Source organism: Camellia sinensis, chromosome 13, assembly GCF_055761805.1.
Source record: "Camellia sinensis isolate YWXY chromosome 13, ASM5576180v1, whole genome shotgun sequence".
NCBI lineage: Eukaryota > Viridiplantae > Streptophyta > Magnoliopsida > Ericales > Theaceae > Camellia > Camellia sinensis.
Window position 1 is genome coordinate 78,529,545 of NC_138973.1, and position 22,834 is coordinate 78,552,378.

At 42.2% G+C, this 22,834-nt stretch overlaps 1 protein-coding gene across 1 annotated transcript; it reads left to right on the plus strand.

The window, feature by feature from the left end:
* Positions 1-2,006: 2,006 nt before the first annotated feature.
* Positions 2,007-2,861, plus strand: LOC145805505 (uncharacterized). Its single transcript, XM_082900657.1, has one exon. The coding sequence runs from the start codon at positions 2,007-2,009 to the stop codon at positions 2,859-2,861; it is 855 nt and encodes a 284-aa protein (XP_082756783.1).
* Positions 2,862-22,834: the final 19,973 nt, after the last annotated feature.

A 22,834-nucleotide genomic window follows, 5' to 3' on the forward strand; every position in this document is an offset into this window, starting at 1 on the left:
ATCGTGTACCTCAACTCATGAGGGTGTCGCCCATTTATAATATCAAGTGATTTGGCTAGCAAGTAGTTTGAATGTTTCAAAACTTCTATCCCAAACAATCTCCAATTGTTTATGACTCCTATATCGATAAGATTTCATCTCTTGATGAGTTTTTCATAACACAAAACACTAATACAGTGTTTGATGAGGATTTGACAACTATCATATATGTGATAATCCATAATTATACCACGTGGCAGTATCGAAACCCACATGATTACATTGATTATGTTTATTCTCTTTCAATTGTCCCTAAGCTTTTGAGAGGGAGATTCGCGCCAGACAAATATGGCCGAGCTACAGTAATGCGAGTTATGACGGACCTTGCGAGAACCGGACTATGTCTGACCGAACTAAATCGGAGCGGTTCCCCAGCCCATCACGCCGGGCCGAGCTAGATTTGTCGACCGAAGCGTGGAGTCATGCATGTGCCCGACCGAGCTGTGATTCAGCTAGGTATTTGGTTGGATCCGTAGTGGTACGTCTAGACCGAGCCAAGCACAGCCCGGCATGAATTTAGACTGGGACGAAGGCCGGCACGCCTTACGGTCAGTCAGTTCGGATGTACCGACTTCTTACAGTTTGGCCGTCCCGGTCATGGTGGTGTTTCTTTCCAAGGGATAGGTCGGTCATGGTATCCTGGTTGAGTGTGCCATCTGGAACAATGGTGTGATGGAGGGAAAATCCACTCCTGGCATGCGTCAATACCGTTTGGCAGTTCCACACATGCTGTTTGGGGGTTTTCGCCTTTACATGCGTAAGGTAGGTAGAGGGGAGCACTGCCACCTGTCTAGGGAAGGACAGCAGAGGTAGTGCGTCCACAATCCCTAAGGCTGCATGGCCAGCTTAGAAAAAGGAGGAAGGGGGGACGTTGGAGGTAAATGACCAAAGCAATTCTAAATTCGCTCTCTAAGAGTACTCTCTTCTTCTTCAAGTGTGCTGACTTGACCATCGGAGGGTCTATCCGGCAACACATCGCCGGGCAGCTCACCATCTTTCTGTTTTCAGGTGAGACGACGTTACGTAAAGCTTGAGTTCAAGGAGTACGGAGAACAAATGATATTTAGCCCCTGTACAATTGGCGCCGTCTGTGGGAAAACTTGGCAGACAAACCTTGCTCTTCAAGTTTTTTCGACTGTTTCCATGGCTAACAACGACGAAACTCCACTGTTCGTCGTCGATGGTGTCACGCCAGAGTTTGTTCGATGGAGAGAAGGCCCCCTGCTATTCCAGCCATGGCGGGCCTAGAGACCTCTTCGAGAAGTGTGCGAGACAAACGCACAAGGAGTACTGATCGTTCGAAGAGTCTAGAGGGCCGTCGACGGTGGGGGGAGTCACATGCATAGCGCCTAGAGAACAAACTCAAGGACCAGGATACCCTCATTCGCAAGATGGCGGCTGAAATGGAGGCGTTGAAGTGCCAGATCAAGGGGAAGGGTGTTGTTGGAGAGGGCAACCACTATGAGTGCACCCCGTCCCCTCATTCTGGCAATCGCCGCCAAGAAAGGATGCCCGCCCTCTCCATCACCAGAAGTTATGTGGTCGGGGACTCCGACCCACAAGTGGGCAAATCTCACACTCGCGACAGCACCTACCGTCCTTCACGTCCATCGTCGACATCGCGATACTCTTTTTCTACTGGCTCCGGAGACTTGAGGGATGTGTTGGAGGAGAGGGCTCGCCGTAGGGAGACCCAGAGATTGCCGGCATTGTAGAGGCTAGGCTCCCAAATTTATTGTAGTGAGGAAGTGGCAATGCCAGCACCCAAAGTGGCGGCCCTAGCGCTTGTGGACAAAGAGCTAGCAAGACTTACAGCTACGCCGCTGTCCCCAGAAATTGAGAGTATACCACTCCCTGCCGGATTCCACCAGCCTAAGTTCACGTTGTACGACAGCAAGACGGATCCGTACATGCATGTGAGTCATTACCGGCAAGTAATGGCTGGACACCAGCGTAATGACGCCTAAATGTGCCTTATATTCCCAGCAAGCCTAGGAGAACTGGGCTTGAAATGGTTCGAAAGGCTTCCGGAGGGGAGCATCGAGGGATGGCAGCAACTAACGGAGGCCTTCATCACCAGATTCAAAACCAACACTCAAACACCAAAGGAGGTCGACTATCTCCTAGGCGTTAAGGTGGAATCTGGAGGTTCTTTGAAGGCATACAATGCTAGGTACTGGGAAACTTACAACAAGATCCTCGATTGCCCCACTAATCTGGCGATCACCCAATACAAGCGGGGTCTCCCAGTTGGACATAGGCTGCGAGATTCGCTTACGATGCACCAGCCCACTACTATGGAATCTTTGATGCAGTGGATCAACGAACACATCCGAGTGGAGGACGATGCTGCCACAGCGATGGAGAAGGAGAGTCCGATCCCAACGGATAGAAGAGTGGTGGGGAAGGTTCACTCGGTAGGGCAGGAGGACAACTGCCCAAATGACCGGTCAAAAAATCAACGTCGTGGCTTAAACCGTGATGATAGGAACAAAGGTCGCAGAAACGACCGAGCTAACGCTTCTCATGATGAAGAGGAAGATGCTAAGAGAAAGTTGAAAGCGCGAATCGGAATCACCACGGTCTTTAAAATACCTATTTATTGCATCCTGAGTGAAATCCGAGGTGAACCCTACGTCTGTTGGCCGGCCAAGTTGGGAAACACGCAGAGAGGCTTCAACTCGAGGTATCGCTGCACCTTCTATGAAGAACGAGGGCACCAAACGGAGGACTGTGTGCCGCTCAAACAACATTTGGAGGAGTTAGTGGCGACAGGGCATCTGGACCAGTACATAGACGGCGGTATGAAAGCCGCTCCCTAAGGACAGGGCGAGCCAAACGACCTAGCTATCCTGGATGCAGCGCCGCAGGGCGTGATCAATGTCATCCATGGCATCATTGAGCCGGCAAGGGTCTACGAGCTAAGAGAGATGATCAAGAAAGTTGAGCACATGAGAGAGGTGCTCTTCGTTCAGCCCGCCGTGAAGAAATAGAAGACCGAGAAAAAAGACGTCCTGACCTTTTCCAGCAAAGACTTGGAAAGAATCCAAGTGCCTCATAATGATGCCTTAGTGGTGACCCTCCGCGTCAAAGACTTCGACATCAAAAGAAGTTTGGTTGACCAGGGAAGTTCGATCGAGATCATGTATTATGATGCATTTAAACAGATGAAGTTGGAGGACAAGGACTTAGCCCCCATAACATCTCCATTGGTTGGCTTTAACTCTCAACTAGAATGGCCGATCTGAAAGATCATATTGTCGGTCAAAGCAGGGTCAGTCACGAAGCAAGTGGAGTTTTGGGTGCTCAAAGTCCCATCGACTGACAACTTAATTTTGGGCAGGGGCTGGTTGCATGCCATGCAGGCAGTAGCATCGACCTACCATCAGGTCCTGCGCTTTTCGGCACCAATCGGACAGATAGAAGAGGTTTGGGGAGACTAGGTGATGGCAAAACAGTGCTTCGTCGTAGTAAATGGCAGCAGAGCTGCCAAAGGCTTTATGCAGATGAAAGAGGGACCGGAGGGGAAAGAAGTCTTGGAAGACGTAGGAAGAAAAGTCAAGGAGAAATCAGTTGAGGACTTGGTGGAGGTGCGCGTAGACGAGAATAACCCAAACAAGTTCTTTCTTTTGGGCTTATCCCTGTCCAACGCCGAGCGACTTGAATATGTGGACTTTTTGATTTTCAATATGGAGGCCTTCGCATGGACGTCTTACAACATGCCTGGCGTCGATCCTAGCTTTATTTTCCACCAGTTAAATGTCTTTCCAAATGCATGGCCAGTCATCCAAAGGACACGACGCTCGGCCTTGCACCATGCCGAGATAGTGGCGAAAGAGGTTAAGAACTTGTTAGAAGCGGGGGCAATAGAAGAAGTGCAATATCCTAGGTGGATATCTAACACGGTGGTGGTGCTGAAAAAGAATGACAAGTGGCGGGTGTGCGTTGATTATAAGACGGTCAACTGTGTGTGCTCAAAGGATAGCTTCCCCTTCCCAAGAATCGACCAGCTGGTGGACTTGACCGCTGGCCATCAGAGGTTCAGCTTCCTCGATGCGTATCGTGGCTACCACTAGATAGCCATGTATTGACCAAACCGAGAGATCACTTCGTTCACTACTCCGCGTGGCCTGTACTGCTACAAGGTCATGCCATTCGGACTAAAAACACTGGGCCAACTTTTCAAAAGATGGTAACCGAGATGTTCGCTCCCCTTCTGGGCCGCACCATGGAGTCCTACATCGATGATATGGTGGTAAAGAGCAAGGAAAAGTCTCAACATCTCACCGACTTAGCAGACATGTTTGCTACACTTAAACATCACAAGCTGCGTTTGAATGCCTCCAAGTGCGCCTTCAGAGTTGGCACCGGAAAGTTTTTGGGTTTCTTGGTCACAAATCGAGAAATTGAAGCTGACCCCTCCCAAATCAAGGCGATGCAAGAGCTGGAGCGCCCGAACTCCGTGAAGGACGTGCAACATCTTGTTGGGATGGCGGCCGCGTTGAACAGATTTATAAGCCGGTCTTCAGATCGTTACAGACCATTCTTCAAAACTTTGAAGGCCAAGTTTTTCTAAGATGATGAATGTGACCATGTATTGGTGGATCTAAAAGCATACCTTTCCTCAGCCCCTATTCTGGTCACACCAAAACCGGGCGAAGAATTGTATCTCTACTTGGCAGTCTCTCAACATACGGTAAGCGCCATCCTAGTCCATGCTGATGGTACCCAGCACCTCCCCATCTTCTACGTAAGCAAGACCTTGCTCCCAGCTGAATCAAGATATCTGCCTCTAGAAAAATTGGCTCTGGCCCTGATGATGGCCTCCAGAAAGCTAGTGCACTATTTTCATGCCCACACAGTCGTTTGCTAACCGAATTTTCACTTAAGGTGCTCTTCAAAAAGGCTGATTTACTGGCAGAATTCTAAAGTGGGCTGTAGAATTGGGGCAGTATGATATCAAGTTTCAACCGTGCACTGCCATCAAAGCTCAAGCTCTTGCCGACTTCGTGGCGGAATTTCCCCCAGGAACACACCCTGTTTGCCCTATCGATGTGGCCTGCGCGGATTTGGCGCAGCCCATGGCCCAGACAACAGATATGAATAGCAGATGACAAGTAATGGAAGGGCAAACGAAAGTCAAACAAAAAATGTAGAAACCGAACAACCTGTCAAAGCACGGGCTCGACCGAGGCATGGAAAGAAACCAGGATAAACCGACCAGTACCTCGCAGCTGAAGAGCTCCCAAAATCCCTTCGACTGCTGAAAATTGTTCATTGGCGAGATGTGGAAACTCTTCGTCGATAGGGCCTCCAACAGGCACGGCGCTGGGCTGGGGATCGTCCTGACCTCCCTAGATGGGCTGACCATAGAGCACGCGATCACACTCAGTTTCCCAGTGTCTAAGAATGAGGTGGAATATGAAGCCCTCATTGCCAGATTGAAAAGTGTATTGAGAATGAAAGCGTCGGAGCTTATGGTATTCAGTGACTCCTAACTGGTGGTCAAGCAAGTCTCCGGCGAATATGAGGCCAGGGATGAAAGGATGGCCAAATATCAGGCGTTAGTACGCGCAAAACTCAAAAAGTTTGCTTCGATAAGAATGAAACAAATTGACCACGCGGAAAACAACGCAGCTGACGAACTGGTCGGCCTGGCATCCATGCAAACAACTTTTCCCAATCCTTTGATGATAGAATTTTTGCCCCGGCCTAGCATTGAGGAACCAGAGGTGCCCGATGTACTCTGCGCTGACTTAGGACCATCCTGGATGGACCCCATCATCGTCTTCCTGAAGGATAGAATTCTACTAGCAGAAAAGAAGGCGGCCAACAAAATCTGGGCCAAGTCAGAGCGGTTTTGGCTCGCTCTATCTGGAGCCTTATACAAGAAATCTTTCACTGGGCCGTATCTGAAATGCGTCCACTCCAACAAGGTGGAAGCTTTCCTCTATGAGATTCATGAAGGCATCTGCGGGAGTCATATTAGGGGAAGGTCTTTGGCTTACTGAGCAATTTCCCAAGGTTATTGGTGGCCGTGCATGTAGGCAGACGCACAAAAATACATTTGCAGGTGTGAAAAATGTCAAAAATTTGCTTACCAAATCCACCAGCCGGCTAGAAAGCTGCTCTCCCTTATAAGTTCTTGGCCGTTCGCGCTTTGGGGGTTGGATATTGTGGGACCACTCCCAACAGCTCCGGGCAACCGCAAGTTTTTCATTGCCGCTACCAACTACTTCACTAAGTGGGTAGAGCCTGAGCTGTTGGCAACCAAAAAGGAGAAAGATGTGAAGAAGTTCATTTGGCAAAATGTCATCACTCGCTTCGGTATACCGAAGGCCCTCATTTCGGATAATGGCACTCAGTTCGATGGAAAACTCTTTCGCAGATTATGCGAGGAGTTAAAGATTGAGTTCTACAACTCAACACCGGCCTACCCTCAGTCAAACGGTCAAGCAGAAGCCTCAAACAAGACCATCCTGGACGGGCTGAAGAAGCGGTTAGAGAAAGCCAAAAGGAAGTGGGCTGAAGAACTCCCCAATACGCTTTGGGCATACCGTACCACACCGAGACGTTCGACCAGGGAAACACTGTTTGTCTTGGCCTATGGCATGGAGGCTGTCATCCCGCTAGAAATCGGCATGCCAACCATCCGGTCTGAAAGTTTTCAGCCAGACTTGAACAATGAAACAGTGGCCTTGGAACTTGACCTAGCTGAAGAAAGAAGGGAACGGGCGCTAATCCACATTGCAACCTACCAGCATGAACTCTCTAGGAAGTACAACAAGGCCGTGCATCCAAGGCTATTCAAGATTGGAGACTGGGTCTTGAGATAGGTGATGGGCAACACAGTGATCCCTGGCGAAGGCAAACTAGGTGCAAATTCGGAAGGGCCGTATAAGGTAACTGGCCTTGCAGGCAAAGGGGCATACTATCTAGAAGACTTAGATGGTAAAGCTATCCCCAGACCATAGAATGCAGCTAATCTTAAGATTTTTTACTTTTGAAATGTAATCGTCTTTGTTTCTTTGCCTTTTGAACCTTAGCCTTTTGGCATTTGATGTAAATTGCTGACATGTAATGAAAGATAGCCCCACTTTTTTCTTATTTTATGCGTTTCTATGCAAAGACGTTACAAGGGTATTGAGCTACTATGAACATACCAGGGGCAAGAAGACAACGACAGCTTAAATTAGGCCGAGCTGGAATAGCTCACCTGAACAAACAGTTGGTGTTTTGCCTAACTTGTTCTCGGCCGAGCTGACATTGCTCGCCCGTATAGAAAGTTGGTGTTTTGCCCAACTTGTCCTAGGGCCGAGCTAACATTGCTCGCTTGTATGGAAAGTTGGCATTTTGCCTAACTTGTACTAGGGCCGAGCTGACATTGCTCGCCCGTATAGAAAGTTGGCGTTTTGCCCAATTTGTCCTAGGGCCGAGCTGACATTGCTCGTCCGTATAGAAAGTTGGCGTTTTGCCCAACTTGTACTAGGGCCGAGCTAACATTGCTTGCTCATTTAGACGGTTGGCATTTTGACCAACTTGTACTAGGGCCGAGCTGACGTAGTTCGCCCATACGGACAGTCGGTGCTTTGACTAACATGTTCTAGGGCTGAGCAGACATTGCTCGTCCATGTAAACGGTGTATTGCCAACTCGTTCTAGGACCGAACTGGCATAGCTTCCCCGTATAGACGCAAGCTCGTGCAAAAAGCCGGCGTTGGACCTAGGCTGCAAGTCGTTATTAAGGCGAGCCACTTCTGCTAAAGTTGTGGGGTTGATCGGCTAATCACTGACCGAGCTAGTTTCTGCTCGCCTGATAAAGAGCAGATTTTGCTCGCGGTCAACCGAGCTGTTGCTTTCTCACCAATGTGGAGTTGATTTCGCTCACTCATTGAGCTGACACCGGTCCCCTGCTTAAAATGTTGGTGCTATATTCAACAAATATTTTAAACAGGGTAAATTGGATCGTTAGATCGAAGAAAATGGCAATCACACAAGGCCAAAGATTTCAATAACATGGCGACTAGAAAGTTCAAACTTTTCATTCATTGTAAAAGAGCGATTACAGAAGTGGGGCGTAGCCCGGTTGCATAAAAAAAAAAAGGTTAGAGGAAGAGAAAGATGGAAAAATAAACAAGGCGGTCAATCCAGATCTACAGCGTCGGCTTGTTCGGTTACACCCGCCTCGGTGTCTTCAACTTGATGACCAACCACCATGTCAAGCTCCTCCTGCTCGGGCCCCTCCCGTTCTTGGGCTTCTTCTTTTTGCTTAGCAGGTAGCGTGGTTGTAGTTTCTTTAGCAGTCGTCAGCTTCGCGTCTTCAATGAGTTTCTTCTGCATGGCGCTGGCGTAAGCTTGCATGTACACCGGGATGAAGGCGGGAGGTGGGTTTTGGAACACGTCGGAGTCTTGGCCAAGGACAAGTTTTTCCACAGCGGCTTTCCAATTGCACTAGAAAAAAATGTCCTTGGTGCCCTCCACCTGCCGTTCGTAAGCCCTCTCGCCCTCCGCGTAACCATGGTCCTCAGCATCGTTGACCTACTTGTCCAGCTCGGCTTTGTGGGCCTTGCGGAGTTTGCGCAGCTCGGCAATGTATCGGGCCTTCGTCACTTGGAGGGCCCTCTGCTTGTCCTCGTTTGCCCGAGCCAATCGTTCAGAAAGTTTGTCTTGCTCGGCCGCTGCTGCTTCCTGCGCGGCTTTTAGTTTTGCCAGCTTGGTCGTCTTGGCCTTGTTGTCAGTAATGGCCTCCCATAGACTTTTCCGCACGGCGATCATTCACTCGTGGGCCAGGTAATTCTTCTGTGTGACCTGCACAACAAACGAAAATGTCAAAACTCCACAACTGGGCAGACACTTGACAACAAGAGAACTTGCAAACTTACCAACACTATTGACTTTGCTGTCGAGCGGAGAACCTTCATGTCGGACAGCTCGTCGTGCTTCTTCATGTCGGCAGGAAGGAGCACTCCTATGGTCATGTTGAAACCGAGAGAGTAATCCTTGTCCGCGTAGACCGAGTCCGCAGTAGAGACAGCCCGGCCTTTGTATGTTAACTCGGGTGACCAGACTAGGGGGGCACTGGATTGAGCGGATGGCTCGGTGATCGGTTGTTCAGTCTGGTCCCCCAAGTCGGTAGAAGCATGCTCGGTTGAATTTTCATCTGCCAAATGTTGTTCAGTCGGATTTTTTCTCGACCTTTTCTTCGACCGACCCGCAGCTTGTTCATTGGCCAGAGCCAGCATAGCCCCTCCTCTTGCATGGCCGGCATGGAAGAAGTTTCCCCAGCTGCCTCCGGTGGCTGGGAGTCACTTGCCTCACCAGTGATCATTGACTTGATAGCTCGAATCTTGGCCATCTCTTGTTCGGCTGTCAAAAGGACCAGTTTGATCGGTGGAAGGCTGGGATCTGGTTTTGGAGAAGGTGCACATAGGAAGTCGATCACCCAGCTCTTGCGTGGTGCCGTGTAGCGATAGCTCGGTTCGAAACTGAGCAGCTTGGGTGATTTTTGCTCCTCAATCGGATGACGCAACGCAACCCTTATAGCCTTTTGGTTTGCTCGAGAGTAATCCTCTACCAAGAGTTTATAGTCTGCAACATGAAGGCAACTGTTGGACCGGCAGTAAAAAGAGCAACTTCAAAAAAAAAAAAAAATGATGCCGAGATGCTCACTAGCACTCCCAAAATCTTTTCTTATGTACCAGCCCGATATGGGTGCTTCGGTGTCTTTATAATTACCGGACACCCACAAAAATCTTCATCGTTGGTCTCTTTATCTGGGTTACCTTCGATGAGTTTTGCTCGGCCTTTCTTGACCTTGAGATACCAGCAAAACCCACCTTTGTTTTTACTAAGTGCATATTGGTGAAATATCTCGGTGAGGCCGAGATTCAGACTAAGTATTCTATTTAGCTTGGCCACGCCGTTTATTATTTTATATGTATTGTTGGAGACTTTGGTCGTACACAGCCTAGTCTGCCTTAAAAACTCGCAAATTAAGGGTTGGACTGGGAAGCGCAGACCTCCTTCTACAATGGACACCACCGTGAAGGGGCATTTGTCCAACTCGCCCTAGGGAGCGTCTCCTTTCTTGGCGAGATCCGAGTAGACATCATCTAGAATATTGTACTCTCTATGGAACTCGGCCAGTGCCCCGGGAGAATTCACCATGAACCGGTACTTCCCCACCTATCCCGATTTTATTTAGTTGGTTGATTTAGGTCGTATCTCGGTACAAATTTAGTGAATGTTTGCTCGGACTTTGAGCTTCACCAGTTGTAACGCTGAACGGGCCTGGTTGGTCCTAGTTTGTTCTGTATTATTAAGAAATAAGTCCAAGGATTAGCACGACATAAATTGCATAGCTCCTACAGGGAAGTGTCTAGTTCGGTTTAGAATCATAGGGCGTTTGATGGGTTCATTTTTCTTGTCTTGGCTTCACTATCTGGCCGACCTGGCCTTCTTAGATCGGTTCTAGCCCCCTTCTTGCAGCTTAGTCTCGGCCTCAAAACAAGACCACAAACAGGTTTTTGCTCGACTAAATCCTGTTTATAGATCAAAAAGTTGGGTTTTGCTTGGCCTCGCTCAGGGTTCAAGCTATTTATCCTAAGTGTCAAGTTCGTGCTTCAAAACTAGGGAAAAAAAGGGGCATAAGAGCCTCATCTATTTATCTGATTCCAGTTTTTCCTAAGGCGTACCAGTATTACCCCAAAGAGGGGCACTGGTAAGATTCTAACAGTCCCAGACAAGAACATGAAAAATGTAAATGGCGAGTACGAAGGAGGGGTAGGTAAACTTAACGATACGGACGCCAAGTGAAGAGCGGTTAACCACGATCTTGTCTACAGCCTCTGAGAGGACGAAGGTGGTCGAGAACAACTGGAAGAGCAGTGATGACAGAAGCTTGGAAACTTGAAGGCTAGGGTTTGGCTCGAGAGAGAAGATGAATAGTAGGGGCATATGTGACCCCTTATGTGCGTATATAAAGGAGGGGGGAAGCCAAAGGGCGGCAACCTTTTGAAATTTGCGTATGACAAAGACAGCTGTGGGTCTGCACGAAACCAGTGGTGTGAGGCCACGTGGCATTGAAAAGATGGCCTGTCAGTACGGCCGAATGATTATTGATGAGGCTACTGGCGCAATTCAGATGACCGACAAAATCGGATAGCTCGGTCATGGCGGTAATCCCAATCACGCTCAGCTCGGATGGGATTAAGGGGCAATTGAGAGGGAGATTTGCACCGGAAAAATACAGCCGAGCTACAGTAACACGAGTTATGACGGACCTTGCGAGAACCGAATTATGTTTGATCGAACTAAACCGGAACGGTTCCCCGGCCCATCACGCCGGACCGAGCTAGATTTGTCGACCGAAGCGTGAAGTCATGTATGTGCCCGACCGAGCTGTGATTCGGCTAGGTACTCGGTTGGATCCGCAGTGGTGCGTTTGGACCGAGCCAAGCACATCCTAGAATGAATTTAGACCAGGACGAAGGCCGGTACGCCTCACGGCCAGTCAGTTCGGATGGACCGACTTCTTACAGTTCGACCGTCTCGGTCATGGTGGTGTTTCTTTCCAAGGGATAGGTCGGTCATGGTATCCCGGTTGAGTGTGCCACCTAGACCAATGGTGTGATGGAGGGAAAATCCACTCCTGGCACGCGTCAATACCATTTGGCAGTTCCACACATGCTGTTTGGGGGTTTTGGCCTTTACACGAGTAAGGTAGGTAGAGGGAAGCACTGCCACCTGTCCAGGGAAGGACAACAGAGGTAGTGCGCCCACAATCCCTGAGGCTGCATGGCCAGCCTAGAAAAAGGAGGAAGGGGGGACGTTGGAGGTAAGCAACCAAAGCAATTCTAAATTTTCTCTCTAAGAGTACTTTCTTCTCCTTCAGGTGTGCTGACTTGACCGTCGGAGGGTCTATCCGGCAACACACCGCCGGGCAGCTCACCGTCTTTCTGTTTTCAGGTGAGGCCACGTTACGTAAAGCTTGAGTTCAAGGAGTGCGGAGAACAAAGGATATTTAGCCCTCGTACAGCTTTCATTCTCTTTGAACCCAATGAAAAAGTGGAAACTTTTTGCTATTATTTTAATAAAAATAATTGTGTAATATTGCCTAACTAAAACAATATATGGGCACTAGGATTTATTCCAATAATGTCTAATCTTGATACGACTTATTTCGAAAATGCCTACCTCTACTAAAAAGAATGCCTAACCTTGTTAAGAACTATTAAAACACCAACTTACTTTTTGGCTAACAAAATTCGCTCGCCAAGGAATCTCAAAGTTGAACAAACCACCAACTTGCGTCTTGGTGAGCTAAATATGCTTGGCAAGGAATCCCAAAATTAGATAAGCCACCAACTTGTTTCTTGATGAGCTAAATTTGCTCGGCAATTAATTTCAAAGTTAAACAAACCACCAACTTACATTTTACCGAGCAAAATCCGTTCGACAAGGAAAGTTGGACAAACAACTAGTTTACATCTTGCTGAGCAAAATCCGCTTTGTAAGGAAAGTTGGACAAACCATCAACTTGCTTTTTGTCGAAACAAAATCCACTTGGCAAGGAATTTCAGAGTTGGACAAACCACCAACTCGCTTCTTGGAGAGCTAAATATGCTTGGCAAGGAATCTCAAAATTGGACAAACCACCAACTTGCTTCTTATCGAGCTAAATTTGCTCGACAATTAACTCCAAAGTTGGATAAACCACCAATTTAGATCTTGCCAAACAAAATCCGCTAGGCAAGGAAAGTTGGAGAAACCACCAACTTTCATCTTGTTGAGCAAAATCCACTAGGCAATGAAAGTTGGACAAACCATCAACTTGTTTCTTGCTGAGCAAAATCCGCTTGGTAAGGAATCCTAGAGTTGGACAAACCACCAACTTGCTTCTTAGCGAGCTAAATTCACTCGCCAAGGAAGTTGGACAAACCACCAACTTGTTTCTTGGTGAGCTAAATCTGCTTAGCAAGTAATCCCACAGTTGGACAAATCACCAATTTGCTTCTTGTGAAACCCCATATTTTTGAGGTATTAATATTTTAGTGAGAGATATTAGTAGTAGTTTGGTGGTAAGATTTTTATATAAGAACCTAACTTTTTTTCTCTATTTGTTTTATCTCTTTTTACCTCAATTTCATTATTATCATTATTCATCTCTTTTATTTATTTATTTTTTTAGTTTGCTTGGGCTCCAAGTAAAGGTTATTTTCTTTTCCTCTCTCCAAGTAACCTTTCTTTGCCTACAAGTCAATTATCTTTCTTTCTCTCCAAGTTTACTTGGAGGTTGCTGTTTGTTTTGCCTATAAATTGGAACTCATCCTCTCAACTTCTTTCCATTCTTCTTCTTGGTCCATCCATATCTCTCTCTCATATTGTTCTCTCTTAAATTATAGAAATTTAGAGTTTAGATTAAGAGTATTTAGAGTGAGAGTTAGTATTTTATTCAAGACGAGAATTGTAGATTTTGTTAAACTTCACATACCTTTTAGATCTACAACCTTTGGAGATTTATAGTGATACAACAGATGATTAAAGCATTGGTGTTGGAGGGATTTTGTATCAAGTGGTCATGGAATTGTTTTAAGATAATTCTTGCGGTATATAATATGCTTCCTCTAAATCTCTTTGCAAAGAGTGTTTATTTTAATTACTTCTCATTTGTACTTCTCTTGATTATCTTGGTCATATGCTAATTTCTGTGAAATAATTCTCGTTGATACGTTTGATTATTCTAGTCATTTGATAAATTCTGTGAAGTTGTTATGTGTAGTTAGTGTTGATTTGTTTGGCTAAATGACGTGGAAATGCGCCATATATGAATCGAGTGGACCTTACCAATAGCTTGGACCAATAGCCCAGATAAGCGGTTGTACTTGGGTGAGGTGGGTGAGACCAGTCACTGGTCATGTACTGAGTAGGACCGGGTATTTGGTTCTGGATAAATTATCATATGTTGAGTTGACTTGTCTGTGCAAGTTGGTAAATTGTTTGGTATCTCAAATCGAATCGCTTGTGTCATGTCGTAAATTGTTGGATCCCTATTGATTTATTTTCTATTTGAGCATTATTATTCCTGTCGTATTGTATACTTTCCGAATTAATTTTTTTTTCAGGTGTGGAGCAAATCTAGTGGCGATTGGAGTTGAAGCATTTAGTGAATTATTGAGTTGGAGATTTTTGGGCCCATCACTATATATTGTTTTTGTAGATTTGTATAAATTATAAATCATAGACATTTGTGTAATTATTTTGGAACCAATTTGTATTTTTGAGTTTATTAGTTACTTAGAATTTTAAATTTGAGATTGATTTGATTTATTAACGGTCTAGAAGTTAGGGCGTTACACTTCTTATCGAGCAAAATTCGCTCGGCAAAGAATCCATTGTTGGACAAACCACCAACTTGCCTTTTTTGCTCGGTAAGGAATCCCTGAGTTATACAAGCCACCAACTTGTTTCTTGTCGAGCAAAATCTGCTCAGTAAGGAATCTCAAAGGTAGACAAGTCACTGACTTTCTTCTTGTGCTCAGCAATGAATCCTAGAGTTGGACAAGCCACCAAATTGCTTCTTGCAGAGCAAAATTCACTCGGTAAGGAATCTCAAAATTGGGAAAACCACCAACTTGCTTGTCGGCGAGCAAAATCCACTTGGTAAAGAGATAAATTTTTTTACCAAGGGGTAGTGTAATTCATTTTGCCCTCGTGATCCATAAAGTCCAGACTCCATCTCAGTCTAATAACATGCTTGATTAAAATAATTGTCTCCATCCTAGTTCGGTGGCATATCTAACCAAAATAACAGTCTCTATCCACGTTCGGTAAAAAAAGTCATGCTCCTTAGATAATGAAAATCCAATATAATTGATATTTCATATCTTCATTGTCGGGATAATAGTGTATAAAATTTGTGCTTCGTAGATATAAAATCCAACATAATAACTGCTAATAATATCTTCATGGTTGATATAATAATATATAAAATTCATACTTCGCAAATAATAAAAATCAGACATAATAATTGTGATAATATCTACATGGTCAGAATAATAATTCATAAAATCAATGGTCCACAACTAATGAAAATTTGACATAATAATTCATACTATATAAAATCTCCATGATCAGAATAATAATTCTAAAAATTCATACTCCGTAGATAATAAAAATCCAACATAATAATTGATAATAATATCTCTATAATCAAAATAATTGGGCATAAAATTTATAATTAATAATAATATCTTTATGCTCAGAATAATAAAAAAATTCATGCTCAATCATAATGAATTTTGATGAAAATGTAACGGAACAAGATAACAAAAGAACTTAAGTTCATGATGTGGGACCAAGCCAGTATGGCGAATTTCATGGCCGAGTTCTTAGCTTTGTAGTTTATCTTTAAGTAATTTCCAAGATAAAGTCACATTTTAATCATATTCATGGTGTCTTCCGAACAGTAGTTTTCATAACAAATATCTAAAATTAATGCTAAGCTTAGATATGACATAAGCATGACCTAGCCATTATTGCACAAAAAGCTATGTTCTGGTAACTTTTCAGAGAGTAATCATGGACAAATTAATGACTTACAAGGAATTTGAGAACCGAAACTTATCCTCTAAGGCCATGTTTGTTTGGGTGGACATGAGCTTGGGATTGGACTAATAGTCCAATAAAATTATTAATCTAATGTTTAGTTAAATAATTGAAGTACGGACTAATTATTTTAAACTTGACTATTAATTAAGATAGGATACATAATCCAACGGATTCGTAGTCCTAGGATTATTAGTCATGGGAATGCTAATCCAGTCCGCCCAAACAAACATGGCCTAGGTGTAACAAGCGGTGTGATTTTCTACTTGTTGGATTTAGTCATTTTTCACGGACAGCGTTAATTGTACGAACATAAAAAAAAAAAATTATATTTGAACTACCATGCAATTACCATCTACAACAAAAAATGCCTCCAATTGTAGCCGGAGGTCTTCTGACGCCCAAGTCAGTCCTCTAATATTATCAAAATATTTAATAGACAAATTCATAAAGAGGAATTGCGTACCTCAATCCATGCGAGTGTCACATATTTATAATATCTAGTGACTTGCTTTGCAAATTGTTTAAATGTTTTAGAAGTCTTATCCCAAACAATTTCAAATTGTTTAGGACTCTTATATCGATAAGATTTCATTTCTTGATAAATTTTTTATAACACAAAACACTAATACAGTGTTTGATGAGGATTTGAGAACTGCCATACACGTAATAATCCATAATTACACCATGTGACAATATCGGGACCCACATAATTCCAATTATTATTTTTATTCCCTCTTAACTACTAGGACTCTCATAAGGGCTTAGTTCCAAGAAAGAGGTTATGGGTTCAACTCTCCTTAAGGAGGAGTTGAATTAGGAGGTAAGCACTTTATGTTTGCAAAAGTAAAAATGTGTTAATTTAACAACTGACTTACAACGATTTTTTTTTTTTAAAAAAAAAAAAACCATTTCCAACCACTTAACTAGCATTTAACTTTTCCTACACTATAATAATAATCAATGTGAATTGTATTATAATCAGCAAACAAACAAATACAATCAAGTTAAAGAAAATGTCAAAACACTTTTATATGGCTACAAACAATAATTTTTTATTTTTTATTTTCAAAATTTTTAAATTTTGCTGAAGTGGTGAGTGCCATACAGGCATTGGTCTCCTTGCTCAAAGTCAAAATTCAAGTCACTACGCTTGCACATAAACTTTGGATCAGATTACTCAATGGGCTTGTCCTATTGGGGTAGTATATGTATTTGGAATTCATACATAGTATGGTAAGGTTTTTATTAACCAAAAAAAGCACTCATTTAACATGCGAATGTAAAATTAATCATACACATATATAAGTATAATCTAATATAATCATATGTGTATAGATATACAATAGAATAATTGTCACGATCCAAACCCACTTCTAAAAGTTTGGCATTATAATCGGCCAGTAATCCTTGGATTACCAAAGGCCTTCTTGTACAAATAAAAATAATTGGAGCTTGCGGAAGTAATATACAAAAACACGAATAGTCCAATGAGCTGTGCATCTATATGAACAAATATTTACATGTAAACATTAATTTACCCACTTGCAATACATGACATATAATATAATCTCGTATACAAAACATACACACTTGTCGAAAGTATAAAATATGATAAAAAATTTAACAACGGCCTTCTAGGTCTAACCCTAACTCGGAGGCACCCAAAACACTTGGTAGGCTTCAAAACGGTTGCTCAGCTAAAGACCCCTCCTAGGCATGTTCTCTAGAACGCTCATCTATATATATATATATATATAAATAGTGAGTTAAAACCTAGTGAATATCATTAACGTAAAGAGGTTAGTGAACGAATTTCAAATCATAGTTGTAAAACAAACCATACCACAATCAATCATATCAATCTCATATTAAAACATAATATACTGGTACTTCCCACAGAACATAACACATATCATCTTCCGACTAGAGTAATTGGTTTCGAATATCGATTAAACACATATTACCCCAATGAAATGGCTAACGAGATCTCGTATCACATACATGTCATGGACCCGCATTTGAATGCCAACCTCCATGACTTGGGACTATCTGTGGACGCCATAATAGATTCGCAAAATAGGACATTTGTTCACATAATCAAGATAGCATTTCAAGAAACCATAGCTTATCGATAACAGTTAAAACATAATTTATATCAACATATCTTTACAGGAATGTTACTCACAGTAGGCTTCCAAAACTGGTTGTACGGTCCTTGAGTCTTGACCTACAAACATAAACATTTGCAGCACAATTTCTCAATGCATAGTCAAATCATTTTGTTGATTCTTAACCTTATTCGGTTATCTGATACTTGTTCATCCAATTATTTCCATGCTTATGAAATGCATATGGATGTATATGACATGTGAAAACCATATAAATGAAGGTCAGGAAGTCAGAAAATGGAAAGGAAACAAAATTGGAAAATTTGCCCTATTTGGCCACACGTACGGTGGCCTGGCCACTCGTGCAGTGGAACTTCAGAATCAAAATTTGGCCAAATCAAAGTAGGCCACTCGAGCGGTTTGGGTACACTTTCAGTCCAAAAATCTTCTTTGAAAGGGAACTCCTTTTGCAAAATCAATTTCAAATTCATACATTTCAAGGCCCAAAACACTTGAAAACAACTTGAATTTCTATTTCTAGCTTCAAATAAGAATCATAACTTCAAAACAAAATCCAAATGTCTATGTAAAAGCTCACAAACTTGAAGTAAGTTGGTAAAAAGTATAAACATGCATATAAGAGTTCCATTTCTCAAATCTATGGAGTTTCCTCTCAAAATATGACAATCATGCAAGAAAAACATGATTTATAAACATGAATTTCATAACATTATGCCATGCATCATATGAACCAATTTTCTCACTTCTTGCCATGTATGCTCATACATGATTTCTAGGTTAAAATACAATACAACACTCTCAATTAGACATGATTTCCTCTTAATTCAACTTAACTACCATGAGATCATGAGTGTATCAACCTTCTTTCAAGACATTTGAGGAAGATTCTTACCTTAGAGGGTTAGTTTATGGAGAACTTGCTTATCTTCCTCTTCTTTTCTTCTTCTTTTCTTTGAACTCTCTCTTTCTTTCTCTAGAAGGATCTCTCTCTCTCTCTCTCTTTCTCTCTCTCAGATATTTGATCTCAAATGAAAGGATGAGCTCTATATGTATAACATGCCATATAAATCTTTCTAAGCCAACCAAACATAACTTAATGAATCAGACGAAATCAATTTTTAATTAAACTTCCCAAATGGCTCTAAAAATTTCTTTTAGCATATCCATGTACTCAGTTTCGGTTTCTGAACCCATTATGGTCGTTAATTTCAGTTCCGAAGTCGTAACCCCAACAGATATTTTCCCTAATTCAGACAGATAATTGCAAATTAAATCATATTCCCACATAATTCAAGCAAGATAATTGTGATATGCATTTTGGGGCTGTTACAATAATATTATACTAATCTCCTCCAACCATTGTTGATCAAGTTGTGTGATACACCTTCTGAATCTCTCAATATTATATTACTCACTCACACTTTAGGAATAAGTGTCTTCTAACTTATGTAGAACTTGAGTGCCTCATTGATGGAAAAACACAAGCCTATTTATAGCTGCTAGGTTAGGGACCTTTATCAAATAGATACTTTATCAAATAAACCTTATCAATTTCCTTCCATCAAGAAACTTAGTAGAAATTGATAGGCCTTAACCAAACCACTATTAGAGTTTTTAGTATTTTAGGTAACCTTAATAGTTATCACCTATAACTTTAAATAATTAATAAAGTAAAGACAAATACTGTCACGCCCCACTTTTTATTACTCGGAATCCATTACCAAATTCATTAAATTAATCAATTTCAGAGATAACATACTGAACATCCTTACCTCACGAGGAGAAATAATATCAAATTCTCTCATCTGAATATAAAATAAAATGCAAAATGAGTATGTCTAAATAAATTGCCTGAATGCTTACATCTTAAAAAGTAAGAAGAGAGTTTAACCCTTTTACATCAATGGCATTCCGCCCACAAATAAAAAGCCCCGTGGCCAACAGGTAAATAAGATCCATGACCTTGTGACACTTCTCGATTTTTACCTGAAAAAGGATTAGTAACGTAGGATGAACATAAAGTCCAGTAGGAATCTCAACATGATCCCAAACAATAACAACTTACAGATAGCTATGATCATGAATGTTGTCACGCCCCACTTTTTATTACTTGGAAATCATTACCAAAGCCATTAACATAATTCGATTTCAGAGTTAGCATACAAAAGCTCATTATATAAACATGGCGTCACACCCCAAACCCGGGTATGACCGGTTGTGGCCCACAGGGCCGTAGCCCAAGACACACGTAAGCCTAAACATGAATCCATAATCACATTGAACAACTAAACACTAGTCCAATAATAAATAACGAAAACTCAATCTAGTGACATGCCACAACTATAAACGACAAAATCGACCGTAATCAAAACCATCCAAACTTATGCAATATAAACAACCCACATATCAAAATAATCCTAAATGAACCTCAATGAAAATAAATATAAATATGCACAAACTTGACATAACAGTCTAAAAAAAAATAAATGTATGTCCTAGAGGTCCATGCAATTGAGTCCCCGCTACGCCATGAGTCCACTCTAGGTCCTTCTAATACCTGGAAATGGTAAACAACTAAGTCAGCTGATAGCTCAGTGAGTAGCAACATGGATAGTACATATAGTTTTGAAAACATGGATCAATTCCAAAATAAGATATATATCACAAAAACTAGATTGGCATACAGTTTGGTAAATAGAATCTGTTTCAAAAAGAAGGTTCCATAGCTCAACAGTTAAATACTCATGTCTCTCGAGAACATGATAAATGACATTTTTCACTTAAAACAGATTACAACATGAACACCAATAATTTTCTGGGTACCAAGAAAATAACAAGTAATATGCCAAACAGCTTTCAAGGCTATAAGCCCCGTTGGATCCAATACCGAACTAAGAGTCATCCTCAGGGTGGCAACCTGGGCCTTTTCTCTAAGATGATCCGATTGAAGGTCACCTAGCTTAACCTAGGTCTTTTCCTTACAATCGTTGAGCACTAGAGTCATCACAGCCCAACCTGGATCTGTTCCCTTGTGGCCAGAGTCACCACACACAATAGAATAATTTCCCTGGTCTAAACACACATATGGTCTCAATAATTAATACACATCAGTTTCGAAAAACAAGGTAGTTCATCATTATAAACATGAGACCAAAACAAATAGTTTACAGTATGCCAAGTTCACACATGTTTCAGAAATAATTTGATTCCATTGATAATATAATAACTTATCAAAACAGTTTAGTCATGAAACAACGATTTAATTTTCCAACAGTTCAGGGTAGGGGAACATTTATAAAAATATGTAGCATGAAACTACTGACCTGGAAACGAAATAATGTAATCCTTAAATAGAGTATAAAAGTCTAACTAGTGTCTTGAACCAAATATAAAAACTACACGTCACCACTAATTTAAAAATACTAAAAAATAAGAACTAAGCAACCTTAACTAAAGCGCACTAACACGACTCAACCCAACTCACCGTTACTCTTAAATATTACCTAAATTCATGTTCTTCAAGGTCTAAAATCACCTAAGACATGGATTCTGGTCGAAACTTAATTAAATATGACTTTGAGATAAAATAGAATTTTTGATAGGTTTTCCCGAACTGTTCACTAACTCTGAAAATTAAAAACCCACTCTACACCATTTGAAAAATTCCAAAACCCTCCAGATATCAACTAATATATCCTAAGTTTCAAACCCAATTGGTTTTACTTGATTTGCACATCAAAATAATTATTTACAATTAATTATGCCCAAATAGATTGTTTTCTGCAGCACTTTAATTAAATTAATGGTTCTCTTAGTATACAGGAGCAATCAACACAAGGATAAAAATGTAAGAAACTAGACTTGTAACCGATTCTAATGACGCTGATTTGATAATTTTTGAATTTATACCCAAAGAGAACACATTCCCGAATTTACTATTTAAACTAGTTTTCTGGACAGATTTGAACGCATCAGTTTATATGGATTTTGACTTCCAAAAATTATAAAAAAATTCAGATATGCAATTCAATATGTAATTGATCTACTGTAAAAATTTCAGTTTAAAATTCATTCGTTTGATATGGTTTCATGATTTCTAAAGTTTGCTGGCAGAATAATATTCTTAGGAGCAACATTATGAATTCTGTGGGGATATATTTTCTGAGTCCCAACACGTGGCCAAGGTGACGCCGACGTGTCAACCGAGGTGCCCCGTGTCCAGGTCATGATGCCGAGGTGATCTCAGCAAGGCCGAGATTATCTCCGAAGATATCAGAATCCGAGATAGACGGATAAGGGACGAGAGTCCTAGAATAAGGAAGGACTTTAGCATGGATAAGGATAAAGCTCTTAGGGAGATTATCTTTATCTCTTGAAGAGTCCAGGATAAGCACTGAGCAAAAGTCCATTGAAGCTAGGCTTCTAGTGGGACAAGGATTGAGTTAACTATAAAAAAGAGGCACCCCTATGGGTCTAAGGTACGCAATTTATATTCTAAATAGTGAGTTTAGCACTATTGATTATCTTTGAGAGATATACTGACTTGATCGTCGGAGTGCCCCGGGTGGACGAACCACCGCCGGAATCTTCTCTTTCTGTTGCAGGTCAGCCAGGTGTCATCTATTCTGCCAGTGCTCTCCAGCTGAATACTAAGTTGGGCAGTGTGATCGGAAAATCACCCACACAATTTGGCGCCGTCTGTGGGAAAGAAAGAAGAATAGATGGCCAGTAACGGACAGATGGAAAAGATTGGGGACGACACTCCTGTTGGGAATGTGAGACCTATTGACCTTGATGTCGAAGAGGACGAGTGCAACGCAGAAACTCGTGACCAGAATCATGGAGTGAAAGACGTCGGCCAGATTGGCGACGCACTAAAGAAACCAGATCGAAGTGGGTACTATAACGAGGACGACCTCCAGGTATGGAAGAATAGGTGCCTACGGAGGGACGAAGAGGTAAAAAAGATGGCAAACAAATTGGCAGACCTGCAGTCAGTCATCAATTTCATGATGCAAAATAACGTCATGCAGCCACCGTTCCCGCTGCAGGACACGT